At 38.6% G+C, this 16209-nt stretch overlaps 2 protein-coding genes across 2 annotated transcripts; both read right to left on the bottom strand.

Moving 5' to 3' along the window:
- Nucleotides 1-203: 203 nt before the first annotated feature.
- Nucleotides 204-3691, bottom strand: LOC122653916 (dual specificity phosphatase Cdc25-like). The gene is made up of 3 exons (XM_043847874.1): nt 3551-3691; nt 3335-3473; nt 204-529 (listed from the first exon to the last, which is right to left on the bottom strand). Exons 1-3 carry the CDS (start codon nt 3631-3633, stop codon nt 359-361), a joined length of 393 nt encoding a protein of 130 aa, XP_043703809.1. The 5' UTR covers nt 3634-3691; the 3' UTR covers nt 204-358.
- Nucleotides 3692-12359: 8668 nt separating this feature from the next.
- LOC122655097 (probable xyloglucan endotransglucosylase/hydrolase protein 32) lies at nt 12360-15269 on the bottom strand (the record flags this gene model as incomplete). Its single annotated transcript, XM_043849333.1, has 4 exons — nt 12360-12723; nt 13146-13366; nt 13494-13594; nt 15137-15269. Coding segments are annotated over 4 exons (819 nt in total), but the record flags the coding sequence as incomplete, so codon positions are not given.
- Between the last annotated feature and the right edge of the window lie 940 nt (nt 15270-16209).

The following is a 16209-nucleotide window of genomic DNA, read 5'->3' as shown; positions in this document are numbered from 1 at the left end:
GGAATAGCCAGCGGCTGTGGAATGGTGAACCTTTCTACCTACTTCCTGCCGTTCTTCTGCACCTGATAGTGAAAACTATAGCATGTAATCAGTTCCCTCATAAGGCATACGACAGTTAGACTAAATGGTTACCAGCCAAGCATGGATGTGGTAGTCTTCCCATTATTGATCATAATATATTTCATCCATCAACCACAAAGCTAAAAGATAACAAGGAAAAGAAATCACTTGATTTATAAGCATTTAGGTACACAAGTTGAGCATTATTGAACACGCATCCTGAAGCAGACATTATTACAGGGTACAACATGAATATGCTTCTTCTTTTTTTCATTCATAGATTAAATCAATACAGCATCTATGCTTTGTGTCCTTTACAATTGATATCAGTACAGGAACAAACAGGTCTACCAGAAGGTTCCCAGCCATTGAACCCACGCTCCAAAACCAAAACATTCTTTAAGCCCACATCTTCTCCCATTTCTGTAAGGTAATCAACAAGCTTGCGAGCACATGCTGGGCCACGCACCTACCAAAGCACCAACCATCTTATGGTTAGTTGAAAGATAATAAGATGTCACAGAAATCTTTCCCTATTCTGCACTAAATCATTTCCAGATTTGAATAAATGTTGCACGTTGGCATAAGCTACTGCAAACATGATCAGAATAGCAGGTAACAATCAGTTAAGCAAAACCAAAGATATCATAAAAATCATTTCTAGAATTAAAGACGTGTGGAAATATTGACATGAGCCATTGTCAATAAAATCAAGAATGTATTGGATAACAATGATAGAAATACCAGACAACAATATATTATGAAATTGTACGTTTACATCCTTCTTGCTTCTGGCACAATTGTCATTTATGGAAAAATGCCCCTGCTATAACAAGACACAATGGATTTTGGACAGCCAATTGCCCATAGCCACTGAAGAAGTGCAGGTTTTGTTCTATCTGTGGATAAGCAGCAAAGGCAATAGGTTGAGTTTAATTCAGATTCAGGTTCTGGTCAGCCATAACCTAACTCAATACCCAACTGCCTCAACTAGGCCCAAGCCAACCTGCAAATGGCATAGAGATGGACAGGAGATAAATTGGAGAATGGGTATTACTTATTATATATGCTATAATTATTATGGTCCTTTGAAAAAATCCTATTTTGTTATCATCTGAACCTCGTAACACATCAGTCACAAGTCTGCCAAATCATGATCCCTCCCCCGCCCCCTGCACCTTTTATTTTTGTTAAACTTTTTTTGAGGTGAAGGAGATGTACCCATTTGAGTTTCTTCACTGCAACGTGAAAACAAAGTCGCATGGTAACACTTCACCAAAAAAAAATAAAGGAGTGGCATACAAGATGACTATGTTGGCTTTCTGATGTAGGTCAAAGGAGGAGAGAAGGAAGAGGGCCCATCAAGCCAGCCCTTTGAGTGGAGTTTAGCCCAGTAATGGGCCTAACTTCCTGCCCATTAAGTGATCACCTAATAAGTTCTTGCGTTATTATTTTTTTTTTTTTTGGGGGGAGGGGAGGGGGGACAGCTAGCTGCAAGCTTCTAATTTATTTAGTTTCTATTTTGAGATGTTATTAGATACTATTTAGATTTCAGTTATTTTCTTTCCTTCTAAGTTAAGTAGTTGTTGTACATGGCCCCCACACTGTGAGGCTCTTTTTAGCTTATTTCCTTATTTTGTTTAATGCTAACAGCAATCTGTATATTATAAGAGCCTTTAGAGTTCAACCCACAATTTAGATGAATGAAGAAAAGCTTGGTTATTTAGCCATGGATGCTGTGAGATGTCTAAGGGTTAGTGAGAGACTGACCAAGGCCATATGTGAGAGGCCTTGGTCATATCCCCCCCCCCCTCTTCTTCCCCTTTCTTCTCTACTTTCTAAGGGTTAGTGAGAGACTGACCAAGGCCATATGTGAGAGGCCTTGGTCATATCCCCCCCCCCCCTCTTCTTCCACTTTCTTCTCAAGTTTTTAGTTTTATAACCTGCAACCTGTGCTACTGTGTGAGGCTACCGAGACACCCCTTATGCTATTTGATTTGCTGTTGTTATTCTACAGCCTGATCCATCGAGTACCCTAAGAAAACTGGTGTTAGAAGATTGATCACATCCTGCGGCACCTTTGGTTTGAAGGCTTTCTGACAATGATCAATTTAGTGTGTGAAGAATAAACGGACATGCAAGCATTTCTGATTCATGAATAAGCTTACCAATACAAAAGGTATTTGAAGATTGCAAATTAATTCTATAACACAACATAACAGCACAAGCCATGTGCCAAAGTTCTTCCAGTCAAAACATATTATCTTAAAATAAAAACAAATATCATAACAAGAAGGGTCAATGATGATTGAGAAGAAGCATGGAACAAGCAACTCAACTTAAACTAAGCTTTATCCCAACTAAATGGGGTCTGCTACTCGGATCCTGATCTTTTCTAGTTTTACCATTCAACCATCTGAACATCTTTATTTCAGCTACACCAATTTTATTTAGCTTCACCACCCAGCATTCATCTCCATAATCTTTAGTGTCAGTATAACCAAGGAAAAATGGACCATCCAATCTCAAAATGTAATGGAAGCTCAGAAAGCCTTAAACAAAAACAAATTAATGACCCTCTACAAGGCTAACTCACAAGCTAAAATATTGGCTGATGGCATCCACCGCATTAAGATGTTTATCTTGTATGCTAAGGATTGCATCCTTCTCTAATCTCAAGTCTTTGACAGAAGAAACTTGGATTCTAGAACCACACATCACATCCAAAACTACATATAGCAAGGTCAAAGGCCTACTCAACCAAGTAAATTAATTGCCAATTTACATGAAGTTTAATGTCACCCTATAACAAGTCACTGACTAATCATATCAGAATGGCAGGAAGATAACTGAATATTCTTTAAAACTTGATGGGGAGAAATATGACTCAAGGAAGATAATTAGCAAAACCATTAGTTTTGCTCCTCCATTTCCTTGATCCATGTAAACCTTTTTTGTAATCTCTGAAGCTTTGCAATGAAAAACATACCCTTCTACACAGAGAGTGAAGATACAAACACAAGCCAATGCACATTACTACATAGCCTCTTGCAGTTAAAAGATACTATAGCCTATAGGTTCTTTGTAGACTGCATTCTGAACATTTGAAAGGTGTTATGGAGAGGGCATCTAAATAAAAAGATAAGGCACTTACATTGGAGCCTTGGAGGGGTAAAAAAAAAGGAGGAGGGGGATGAAAGCAGTACAGTTATGAAGAATTAAAGAAAACCCAAAATTCAGATTAGTAATTAAAAAAGGAGAAGAGACAACAAACCTGGCTTAGAGCACAATGGAACACAAGGGTATCTTTCCCTTTGACCTCTTCAATAAGATTCGGGATTTTCTCAGAGAAGGTACCGCTAGCGTAGTGCAGCGAACCAGCTATATGTCCATTAGAGCTTCTCTCATCATCCCTGTAATCGATGAACAATGAATTTTTTAAACTTCCTAATTTATACCCCGAAGTGTACGAGAGGGAGAGAGAGCTAACCTGACATCTATGATGGCAATATCTGGGCTGCTTTTCATGGAAAGAAGCTGAGCATCTGTGATGTTGGAGATGTTTAACGCCATCTCTTCTGCTTCTGGTACTGTGAGTCTGTGACCCTGTCTTGTATTTTCTCTGGGAAGAGCCGAAAGAAGGAAAGCTCTTACGCTCCACTTAAAATATTTCCCCGAGACCCACCCGAGTGGAACCGAGTGGAGTGGGCATGGGACAAGCTGGAGTGGGGTAGGCATGGGATACGCCCAACCCAAGCAAAACTAAACACCAGCGTGGGGCTAATGGGGAGGCGCAGGGGCATTGACCAAGGGGTAAGCTGGTAAGGTGATCATTTCAGGAGACTGTCTCGGTGCAGGGGTTATATGACCGGGCAATGTTATTTATTTATTTATTTATTTTTCTTTTCGTAGAAAAAAAAAGATTAACTAATTATCCATGTAACAATGAAAAGAGATGTTTTGGTGCTCCAACAAGGTGCTACCGGGACTTCTTCCAACTCCATCCCATTCTCCTTGGTCTTTTGAAGTTATTACTTATTTTTGTAGATTTTGGATTGGGATAAAGATATATCTTTTCGGCCTGTAACACACCCTTGTCTACTTACCTGGTTCAGATCCTTTGTTAAATATGCCAGTGGTTTGAATGTTTGAACACTGTAATACTTTGCCACCACTTTAATTAAGAGTAATTTACGTTTTTTCATAAATTAAAAAAAAAAAAAAAGATAAATCTAAGTCATCCATTTTTATATTTCTTTTTTATTTAAACTCTATTCCTAGAGTTAGGAGAGTGCACAATATATATATATATATATATATATATATATATTTTTTTTTTTTTTTTTTTTTTTTTGGGGGGTATGAAAAGGTCTATATATATTAAAGCATGACCAACACAAGGAATCTGAATTACATATCTCAGATAACCAAGGAATGGAAGATTGCCATGATGTCCTGCACGCTAAGGACAAGGCTTTCCTGGCCAAGGAGTCAGATGCGCTATTAATCTCCTTGGAGATGTGAGTGAGAGAACAAGAAACAAAAAAAGACTTGAGATGTTGAATGTCCTGAATGATGTTGATGCTATCTAAAGGAGGAGGATGGTTGGGATCAGAGATATACTTTGCTAACTCCAGATTGTCAACCTCTACCAATAGATGATCAATGCCTTTCGAGATACCTTCAAGAAAACCAGCTTTTAAAGCTAAATTTTCACCTTGAAAGATTTAGGAAAATTGTGAAGGCTCTAAAATTGCAGCCACCACCGCCCCTTGATGATTGCAAATGATGTACCCCAAACCACCTTTACCCTCAAGGAGAGCAAGGTTCGAGAACTCAGGTCTCGGTGGCATCTCGGCCAGGCCAGAAATCGAGTCGAGCCAAGATCTCGCCGAGATCTCGGCGAGTTGATGCATTTTTTTTTTTTTGGACTCGGACCCCCAACTCGGTGGGTTGTACACATATTTTGGGTCTGAAACTTGGTATCCAGCCTATTTCAGGCCATTTAAACACAATGGGATGCCCAGATTTGCCAAAAAACAAGTCCAAATATGAGTTTCACTTTGGACCATAGGTTGGTAGGCGACGAGTCGTACTAAAACAACATAATCTATATATAATTTAGTAAAACATAGCAAATTAGCAATCAAAACATTCTAATTAGCACACATCAATCAAAACATTCAAATAAAATGTACATTACATCAATGTTCACTTAATTTGTTACATAAAATGAGATTGAACAAGAAATTCATCCCTATATCGATCCACATAGAATTCCCATGTCATGGAATTGCTATGGTGTTGCAAATAGTGTGACACAACTTCCATATAAGTCTTCTGATCAACATATACCAATCTCCCTATCTTAGGGTACATGGGAGGCTGTTGGTATGAGGTGTAAGATCCACTGCTACTGTCATATTGAGTTTGAGGCATGTATGACTGGTTTGGGACTAGGAATGTATACCCAACACCTGACCTAGAGCTTTGACTGTCATACTCAGCTGCTGACTGCCCATACTGACCATAGGCACTATAATCAGAACCGGTGCTCTGCTGGCCATAGTCATAGCCATGATGATGCTGAGATGATTGCCATGACTGATGCTCACTAGTAGTATCTATACTCATGCTTCCAAAACCTGTAAGCATGGTGTTCATACTGCTGTTGTCCTCCTCCTGAGCATATGACTGATGTGAGTGTTTGCGACCCTTCTTTTTGTTGTATGTTTTAGGGTAGCCACCATGGTCTTGATCTTGAGTGGCATGCGTAAACTGAGACTCACCGGTGAAACGCACAGGGTCCTCCTGCGTTCCAACTTCTTGCTCGTACTGCTCGCGCATCCCCTCATGACGATCATCATAATAACCGCCACTCCGCATGCCAGTAGCAGCAGCAGCTTCACCACCATCACCATCACCATCACTAGCATCACCAGTGTCATCACCACCACCATCATCATCATCAGCAGGACTTCCTACAGCAGGCTCAAAAGGTTTCGGTGACTCTGCATGTGCACGCCCCTCTTGCGTCGACATATATTCATCAACATCAGTGCCGGTTACAGACGTAATGGTGGGGTCGGGCCTACCCCCAGATTGATCCATATCAGGTGTACCACGATCCCTCACCCACTGGAATAGGGGATCCTCATCGTCATCAGAGTCCTCTTGAAAAATGTTGGACAGTTCAATGGGTTCTTTATCATTGGCCTCAATTCCTTCACGTATGTGCCTCATCCTTAATCTCATATTGTAGTGCACATACACAAGCTGCTCCAGTCATTCGCTACCCAACCTATTCCGCCTCTTTGAATGTATCAATGAGAATGTACTCCAGTTGCGCTCACATCCGGAGGATGAACAAGTTTGTGAGAGCACTCTCACTGCTACCTTCCTCAGGTTGGGTGAACTTGTACCATAAAGCACCCACCAGTCGGCTGCATTACAAATATAGAATAGTAAGAATATGTACATTCTAAAGAGATAAAATTATAATTCATAAATGTAATATCATGTCACCTACCAGGGTCTGACTTTTGTCTACCCTCCACTGCAGCTAGTCGACCGAAACTTGCTGAGGCCTCTCTGAAGTATTTGATCTATTTTCAATATGAGGCATTAGTATTTCCTATTTAGTAATTACATTCATAAAACCAAAGTGCCAAAGTCCCATACTCTCACCTCATCGTTGCAAGCAGCTTGTGTCTTTGGATGGGGCTCCAACTTCTGAGTAACAGCTTGAACTGCCTCTAACAATTCTATGTCTAGCCCAAGATCATGGGAGTAGTGATACTTTGGATTCAAATAGTATGATGGTAAAGTAAACACCACAAATATGATTTGTTAGTGACTTAATCGCTTTAATGCCTTTAGGGTTTTGAATATGTAAATGTAAAAAAGTTATAACATTTAAAGTATAAAGTATGTTGAACTCACCAGCCTTATGCAATGGATGACTCAAGTGCTTCTCCCACCGCTCATCAATGATGTTAGTGTAGGACTTTGCACTTCGAGGTATAGCAGCTCTAACCATTTCCTTCATTTTTTGGATGGCAGCATAAATGTGGCCCAAAGTAGGCTTCTTCTCTGTATCAACCATCCTCGATCTTGCCACTACGGCTCTAATATGCCAACCACTTTCCCCAAGTCCTTCCAAAATCCATCATTTGCAATGGTCTGTTGTGCTACCTTTGCTTCTTCTGACTTAGAACCTTGCCAACCAAACCATTCATGACTTGCAAACATACACCTTAGACCTATCGCCTTACTCTGAAAGCTCTTCAATGCAATGTAATTGGTGGCAAATCGAGTGACACCAGGCCTCACTAAATCTCCATTGCATTTCTCCCTCATCAAGGCTAAAGCATAAGAATGGTTGTACACAAAAGTTGTCACTTTTCTTGCCCTATTTACCACACCCGCCACCAAAGTCTTTTTCCCCATGTCCTTCAGCATTAAATCAATAGAATGGGTTGCACATGGGGTCCAAAAGAACCGGATCCTCTTACTCTTCTTATTCATCAACTTCTCTCCAGCCTTTTTATAGTTGGAACCGTTATCCGTCACAATTTGGATAACGTTCCTTGGTCCTACCTCCTCCACCACTTGCTTCAACTCCTTATACAAGTATAATGCATCCTTTATATGCTTTGATGCATCGATAGACTTCAAGAATATAGTCTTTCCATTGCAACTCACCATGAAATTTATGATGGACATCCTAGTAGGTCCAGTCCAACCATCAGCCATAACAGTAACCCCATATGTCTCCCACATTGGCTTCAAACCATCAATGTATTCTTTTAGCTCCTCTACCTCCTGAGGCAAATATACATTGTATAATTCAAATGGTGAAGGTCCCTTCCATCCTCGCACCAGCCCTCCCTGCAAAGATCAAGGAATGCATTATAGTATGTTCCTTGTGCTACATTGGTGGAATGCCATGGTAAAGCATGAATTTGTTTGAAGGCTTTTCGTGTTTTCTCTTGTTTATCACCAAATACTTATGGGATGGTTGGTGGTAGGCATCTTGTTGCCTAAAAGTGGTGGGATCCTTAAAAATGGGTTCGACCTTGTACTGGGGGTTTGGGGTCGTGGTATATTTCTTGTCCCAGTGCTTCTCCTCCTCTCATCTTCTTGCACTTGTGCATTGAGCGATCCACCAGCTCCTCTTGATTGCTCATATGCTCTTATATTATCAAAATGAAAACTTTGTCTACTCTCGCCAAAGTCTCTGGTAAATTCTCCATTCGACCTTTGATTGAAACTCACCAAGTGGAGGCCCAATGTCGAGTATCATCTTCGCCACAAACCTCTGCACCGCCCTCTCTAGTATTGCCTCATTAAACTCTTGTTGCATTCTTTCCCTCTCAGATTTTTTTAATCTTCCTCCTTTCAAATGTTGTGTCATTGCCACTTTCACTTGGATAGGAACATTTGGGCATGATGAAACATCATTGCCTGTACCAGACAAGTGTTGCTTTAACCTGGTGGCTCCTCCAGATAGCAACTTCCCACAATAATTGCATTTGGACTTCTTTTTGTCTGCGGACATGGGAACTCCATGTTGCCATGCTATATCAGACATTGTATACAAAATATCTTATGTTTTACACTGTTACATAAAAAAGCATTTATTAATAACCATGGATCACTTAAAGTAAGGTATTCAAGACTTAAAGTATGCTATTCATAACTCTTAAACGTAATGTCAAGCTACTAGAACTATGAAATAACTATCTCTTATTTATCCCCTAACCCTAGTATTTATTTGTTAATTAAAAATAATATTTTGAATTTTTTTTAAAACTATTTATACCTTAAAGTATAAGAAAAATATAATGTAATGATGAATTTGACACCATTTGAAGTTGAATATTATGTACATATGTTGTACATAATTTTTCATAAGCAATAAGTATTTTTCCTTAATATTATATATATTTTTTTAATTTTTATAATATATTTATTAAATCTGAAAAATAAAATAATTTTTTTAATGGGTGAAAATAAAAAATTAATCCATGGGGCTGTAGAGCATCCCAAGTAGTTTAACATATATCAAAATCATTTTCAAACAATCACTATTCATCCTATTTTTTTCATTTTCTTTTTTCAAATAAATCATTTATTTTTTCTAGAAATTATAATAAATAATTTATTGACTGAAAAAAAATCTGACTCCATGAAGTGATAGATCGGGCAAAGATGTTCAACATACATTAAAACCACATGAATCTAACAAGGATTACAAAATTTTTTTTGGGAAAAAATAGATTTGGGGAAGAAATAGAAAACACCTTTGAAATCTTGCAAATAGGTGATGATGCTCCAAATTGGCACTTGAATCTTCACTTTGGCACTTCAATCTAACTCCAAACAGTGCATTCCATCCAACAATCGAAAAAAAGAAGAAGAAATTTGAAGGAGAGATGTTTTTCCCCTTGGTGTAGAGCCTAAGAATTTCTGTTCCTGCTCTCTCTTATGTTGGAAATGGGTTTTTGGGTGAAAATTGGGCTGAATACAAGTAAATAGCACCTTTTGGGCCAAATCGAGATATCGCCGAGATTTCGGCGAGATATTGTTTTTTTGTACTAAAAAAAACTTGATTTTCACCTTCGAGATATCACCGAGATCTCGCCGAGATCTCGGTCGAGAAAGTGCACTTTTGAGTACCGACTAGGAACTCGACTCGGTTTTACCCAAAACCGAGAAACTCGGCGAGATCTCGCGAGTTCTCGAACCTTGAAGGAGAGAAGCATCAATGTTCAGCTTAAAGGAGGATAATCTCTAAAGTATTGATACACATGTTTGCACGTACACAGTAATGTGCCAATACTAAAAAGGTTATTTGATTGAATTAGACTCTTAAATTTGACATGTGGCTAATCTAGACCATGTCCTCTCTATCCAATGGTTGAAATGGACAAATCATCTGTCCACAGAGCATAATAGATATTTTTGTGATATTACGAAAACTAACACTTTTATGATAATAATAATTACCTAACTTATATCATTTTAGAAAGGAAAAATAAAAGGTAAATTACACGTCACGTCCTGGTTTTCAAACGAAACTCAGATCACCCCTTGGTTTTTGAAAAAGCTCAAGTCACCCCCTCTATAGTGATGGTGTTAGTTTGCTGTTAGTTATTGGTGTGAAAGGACTATTTTACCCTTGTACTAAAACATTAGAATTAAATTTACAATACTACCCTTCTTTCATCTTCAACATTGGTCAATGATAGTTTAGGGATTTAAATTTATTTAACTGGCTGACATCATCACTTAACAGCATAAATCTAATGGTAGGGATTAATTTGTCATATTGGGGTCTAAACTAGGGGTGATTTGAGTTTTTTCAAAAACCAAGGGGTGATTTGAGTTTCGTTTGAAAACCAGGGGTGACGTGTAATTTACCCAAAAATAAAATACAAAAGATGGAGGACATAGAAATCCCCCTAAAACAAGGCCTCAACTCGACTTTTGGAGGCATTGGTTTCCTGATTCGAGATGAAAAGGGTTTCTCTTTATTGGCTAGATCTGACAAAATTTCCTTCAGTACTCCATTCCTAGGTGAAGCTATTGGAACTCGCATAGGTCTATCATAGGCTCTATCAGTTGGATATAAGAGGATTCATGTTGAATTGGACAACTCTGAAGTTATCAGATGCCTGCAGGATGCGAGTCGAGTTCCACCTATTCTTGTAGTTCCAATCCTAAATGGTATGAGAAATTTTTGCTTGTCTTTTGATGTATGTTCTTTTATCTGTAGTCCAAGGCACATCAACTCTATAGCTGATACCTTGGCCAGGAAGGCTTTGTCAGTTGCATGTATGACAATTTGGCCTATTTTCTGTCCCTGGTTGCTTCTCCTTTGCTAGGGTGAAGCATCGGGTGGCTCATGCTTTTCTCATCAATAAATCCATTTTCTACAAAAATAAATAAATAAAAGAGCTAGCATATTTACATCCTTTGAGATTCCTTAACACAACCATCTCGATTTGCATATGAGCATGTTAGCTTCTTCGTATACAAATCGAAGTCGAACCGAATCGAGTCAATTCGATTTTGAAAATGTGATTCTATTCTCGATTTGGTTCGCTTTTAGTTTCTACATTTTGTATCTTGAATCGAATCGAAACCAAACCGATTGACACCCTTATACTTTATACACATAGAACTGCTCTAAGATTTTTTTTTCTTCTTGTTATCGTACTTCTTAAATGAAAACTGTATTCAAATAATGCTATTACAATTGTAGTTCATTTTGAATTGAAAACCTCACGTAGGATTCTTGGGGATTAACATTGGCATGGAGTCTGTTTTGAATTGGGAACCTCATTTTTTTAATGAAGCAATTTTTGCTGAGCCCTTACGTAAGATACACATGGAGCTTTTAGTTTTAAACACACGCGAACGCATGTATACCCAAAAAAAAAAAACACGAAAACATTTAATACGCGTTTAAAACATGGAAGACAAAAGTATGCATTTTTTTTTCTCTGTTCACTTGAGAGACATATGGTAAAATGTGTTAAAACATTAAAAAAAAAGGAACAGAACTTTACGTTTTTGCTAACAGTAGTGAGGTCCAAAGGCCCACCCCAATCATAGAAGTATATGTTGTCAAGGTACCCATTCTCCTCGAGTTAAATTCATCTACAAATAAGTTATCAAAACTAAACCACAAAAAAAAAGGAGAGGGCCCCTACAATGCCAATCTAAAAAGGAATGTGCACACCACACCAATGAAGGTGCAGAGACTGATATCATCCACATCAACCCACATGGTTAGAATAAGAAAGCTTTTTCTATTGCAGACAGACGGAATTGATGAATTACTGGCATTACACTTCCTCAAACTCCATCCACATATCACCTAAGGTGCAATTTATCCATTTTATTACCAAAAATTTGAAAAAAATAAATAAAAAAGAAAGAAAGCAAATCTAAAATAAGAGCACTTCATTTTGGAAATGAGAAGTGATGAATACATTTGCTCAATGAGTAAACCCCATTTCTACATTTCTTCAACACTCCCATCTTCCTTCTCTCTCTGTCTCTCTAAAATCAACAAACGTACTAGCTAGGAGTCTTAGACGCAGAGCTGCCATTGCTTCCATCCTTGGCAAATAAAGAGACCCACCTCAAAATACGCCCAGGGTTTTACAGTTTATGAATTATGATAAAAAAAGTCTAAGTAGAAAATAAAGTGTTCCATCAAAGAAAAGAAGAAAATGAAAATGACTTTTTTGACCCTGAGAGATATATACTTAGTATGGTACCAATTATCAAAAGCACTCGGGTGTAAGGGAGTGGTCTCTTTTAGAGTCCTTGCAGTTGTCATAGATCAAGTAGTTATTCTGAACCCATTGCATGGCCGAGTACTGCTGATTGGTCAGGCCACCGGAACGATATGGCAAGGCTGATACCGGGTGGCACGAGGCCGGTGCATTGGCGGAGCAGCCAGTGAGCTTGAAATTAGTGTACTTGCCGACGAAGGGTTGGTATCGATAATCAGCCTTGTATCTCCCATGCTCTGTTGCCCATGATGAAGCGTCCCATATGGACCCGAATACCCACATTGGCCTCAATGGGAAGGTTGCATCGCTCTTCCTTGGGTACCTCCTTATGGGCACATCGTCCACAAAGAATCTGAACCACACACACACATACACACACATACACACACATCCATCCATCAATCAAAACGCTAGTAAAGGCTTAATCAACTATCTACTCCAACCCCTTATTGTTCATGGTCTGAGATACCCTTCTCTACTCCAGTCAGAGTCCGAGTGGATGAAGAGATTCTCTCTTCATTAGGGGTATAGAGTAACTAGGTCCCATCATTAAAGCACTCCAAAAGAAAATTTCTTACTAAAAGAACAACACCCCTAATAAGAACCTCTACTTTCTTTCTTAGGGGAGTGGGGTTTGACTAAAAATACTAGTTAAATTCTTCCAAACAAACCTTAACCCAAGAGGAGAGTAAAAAAGCATTGCACCTGGACCAAAATTAATACAAAAAGCATCATAGCTTTACACTTGGATTTAAAATTTAATAGAGGGCTTACATGGTCTCCTTGGGGCTCCAAAGTAAACCATAGTTATGAAAATCTCTTGTTGGATCAAACCACAGACGAAACTGATGCTCTCTCCCAATAATTTTATTCCCATCTCCACTTCCTTTGATGGAAACATTAGTCTGCAATGTGTAAGCCTTTCCTGGTATTGTCCCAAGGAACTCAATATCTATTTCATCATGGTGACCTGGGTAGGCTTCATTGTTGGAAAGCTGCCATTTCTCAATTATGTCATAGTGAAATTTGAATAATGAAAGAGAGAGAGAGAGTGAGAGAGAGAGAGAGAGAATAGAAATGAAGTTTCAGATCATCAAGAAAAATGGTGATTCTAGTTCTTACATATAAAGAGGTTATCACTCCTGCAGTATAACCAGGTTGGAGCTTGATAGCTGTACCAATGTACCCATAACGTATCGAGCGAATCGACGTGAACCCACTCCCTGTTTCAATAATTCAAGCAAGAAGAAGATGAAATTTGAGATACCCATAAAAAAATCTCAAAAGATATGACTAAGGCTTTGTTTTGTATGCATTTTCGGAATAGATTTTGGGACTAGAGACATTCTAAAGCCAGATTTTTCTCTTTAACGTTCTAGCTAGACCCAGAATCAATTCCAAGAATGCATAACTATTAGAGAGATATTAGGAATATATTAGTATTAGAATAAGAGAAGGGTCTTCCATCCTTATCTCAACAGCACATTAGGTAAGTAGTTTAGGTATATTAGGAATCAAGTTCATAATCTCATGCAATCTTCAATGTATCTCTCTCAATCTTCCATGAATAGTATAATATCATAATCTAATCTTTTATTCTTGGAATGCGTATAATAGGTGATTGAGTTTCCAACATGTGGATTCCTTCACCCATATATACACCTACTATTATAGGTAAGTAGTTTCTCTTAGACTTATATATATGAGGCCCCTTCTTTGTAATCGGTGAGTGAATGAGTATGCAATAATAATGAAGTTCCGTTTAGTATTGTTCTGCTTCTATGTTCCATATTTTATCAGTTCTAATATGGTATCAAGAGTCTCTAAAAGCAAAAAAAAAAACAACCCATCCACCACCGGCCCAGTTATACTAAGCATCCAAAATTCTCCACCTTTCTTTTGTCTTTCCTCTTATCTCTGCCTTATTATTTTACTTTCTTTGATTATCTCTTTTCGGTCATCCTTAAGTCGTGCCCTGAGTTGAGGTCCCTTTTTAGGGGCGTGCCTCAAGTAGAGGGCTTAAGACTACAACACAAAAAAAAAACACACAAAGCTCAATTTCGTGCACCAGCAGCAGCTCCACAGCGCGAGGCACCCCAATTTCTTATCAATTCTTGTCTCATCTGTGCATCAGCATCAGCTCCACAGTGCGCGGTCACCCCAATCTCGGCCGATGAATCATACCACACCAAGTTCCTACGAGCACCCACGACCTCACCATCCAAAACGCTCGCCATTTCAGTCACATGCGTGTTGTAGATTGTGTAGGCCTTTTAATTCAATAATCAAGCTGAGTGTTTCTCTTCTATCCACGCTCATCTTGCGGGGGAGTATTAGAGATATATTAGGAATATATTAGTATTAGAATAAGAGAAGGATCTTCCATCCTTATCTCAACGGCACATTAGGTAAGTAGTTTAGTTATATTAGGAATCAAGTTTATAATCTCATGTAATCTTCAATGTATCTCTCTCAATCTTTCATGAATAGTATAATATTATATTGTAATCCTTTATTCTTGGAATGTGTATAATAGATGATTGAGTTTCCAACATGTGGATTCCTTCACCCATATATACACCTACTATTATAGGTAAGTAGTTTCTCTTAAGCCTATATATATGAGGCCCCTTCTTTGTAATCAGTGAGTGAATGAGTATACAATAATAATGAAGTTCCGTTTAGTATTGTTTTGCTTCTATGTTCCATAGTTTATGAGTTCTAATAATACCAAACACAGCGCAAATTAGGAAGTAAGGGATTACCTGAGCTTTTATCAAGCCAGAATGTCAATGTGTTCTGGTCTAGTCTCTGGTGTTGAGGACCCCAAAGGTTTCTAAAGCCTTGGAAAAAGCCTATGGACTTAAATTTGGTGCTAGGGTAGTAGCCAGGTGAGAATCGTTATCCTCTGCCATTACAGCATGGTGTTGTACTGCATCATGTGGTGCTGTAGAGGTCATGTGACACAACGGGCTTTACATGGCACACATGGCCTCTGCAGCGCCGCACGATGCAGTACAACACCGTGCAATTATAGCATAGGATAAAAATACGGGGAAGGTGGCCCTGAGCATTGGTATAAGAGACCATGAAGAACATGAAGAACATGGAGAGCATGAGAAAGAGAGATAGTAGAAGAGCCATGAAGAAAAAAGAAGAGACACTGTAAGATGGAAAGGGTATGGCAGTACAGTTGATACTTGATATGTATATATAAGGAGATTAGAGGGCCACCATGCAAGTAAGTTGATAAGGAGATTTGATTGGGAGTTATGGAATCCAGTCAAAACCAAACGGCAAAATTGCTTGGTTATAAATGTAGAGAAAGAAACCAGATGCCAGGGAATTCATATTTAGATGAGAGAGAGCAATAAAAATAAAGGGATATTCTTCATGTAACTGTCACCATTTATCTCCATCTAGGGATGCAAGTTTGGCCCAGTCGACCCGAACGCGCCCTGAGCCCGAACAGGGCTTGGGTTGAGATATCTTAGCCTTGAGGGCGGGTCAGGGCTGGAAATTACTAACCCTGAGTCATGGTCAGGTCGGGTCAGGGTTGAGGCTTCGAGCTGAGCCTGGCCCGGCCCGGCCCGACCCTATTTTAAGTTATACCATAAAATGTATACTGATATAATATATATATATATATATATATATATATATATATATATATATATATATATATATTATAAACTTTAAATGTCACCCACATTTTGTTATATAATATATTATATATGAAGATAATAAGTAATATAAACATTTTATTATAGTGTTATTTTACCTAAAATTTGTTAATTTTCTCCCCATCCAGTCCAACCCATGCATCTCCCTTACCCCT

The sequence above is a fragment of the Telopea speciosissima genome, chromosome 3, assembly GCF_018873765.1.
Source record: "Telopea speciosissima isolate NSW1024214 ecotype Mountain lineage chromosome 3, Tspe_v1, whole genome shotgun sequence".
Lineage (NCBI taxonomy): Eukaryota > Viridiplantae > Streptophyta > Magnoliopsida > Proteales > Proteaceae > Telopea > Telopea speciosissima.
The sequence above is the reverse complement of the archived record's forward strand: the minus strand, read 5'-3'. Positions and strand labels throughout refer to the sequence as shown.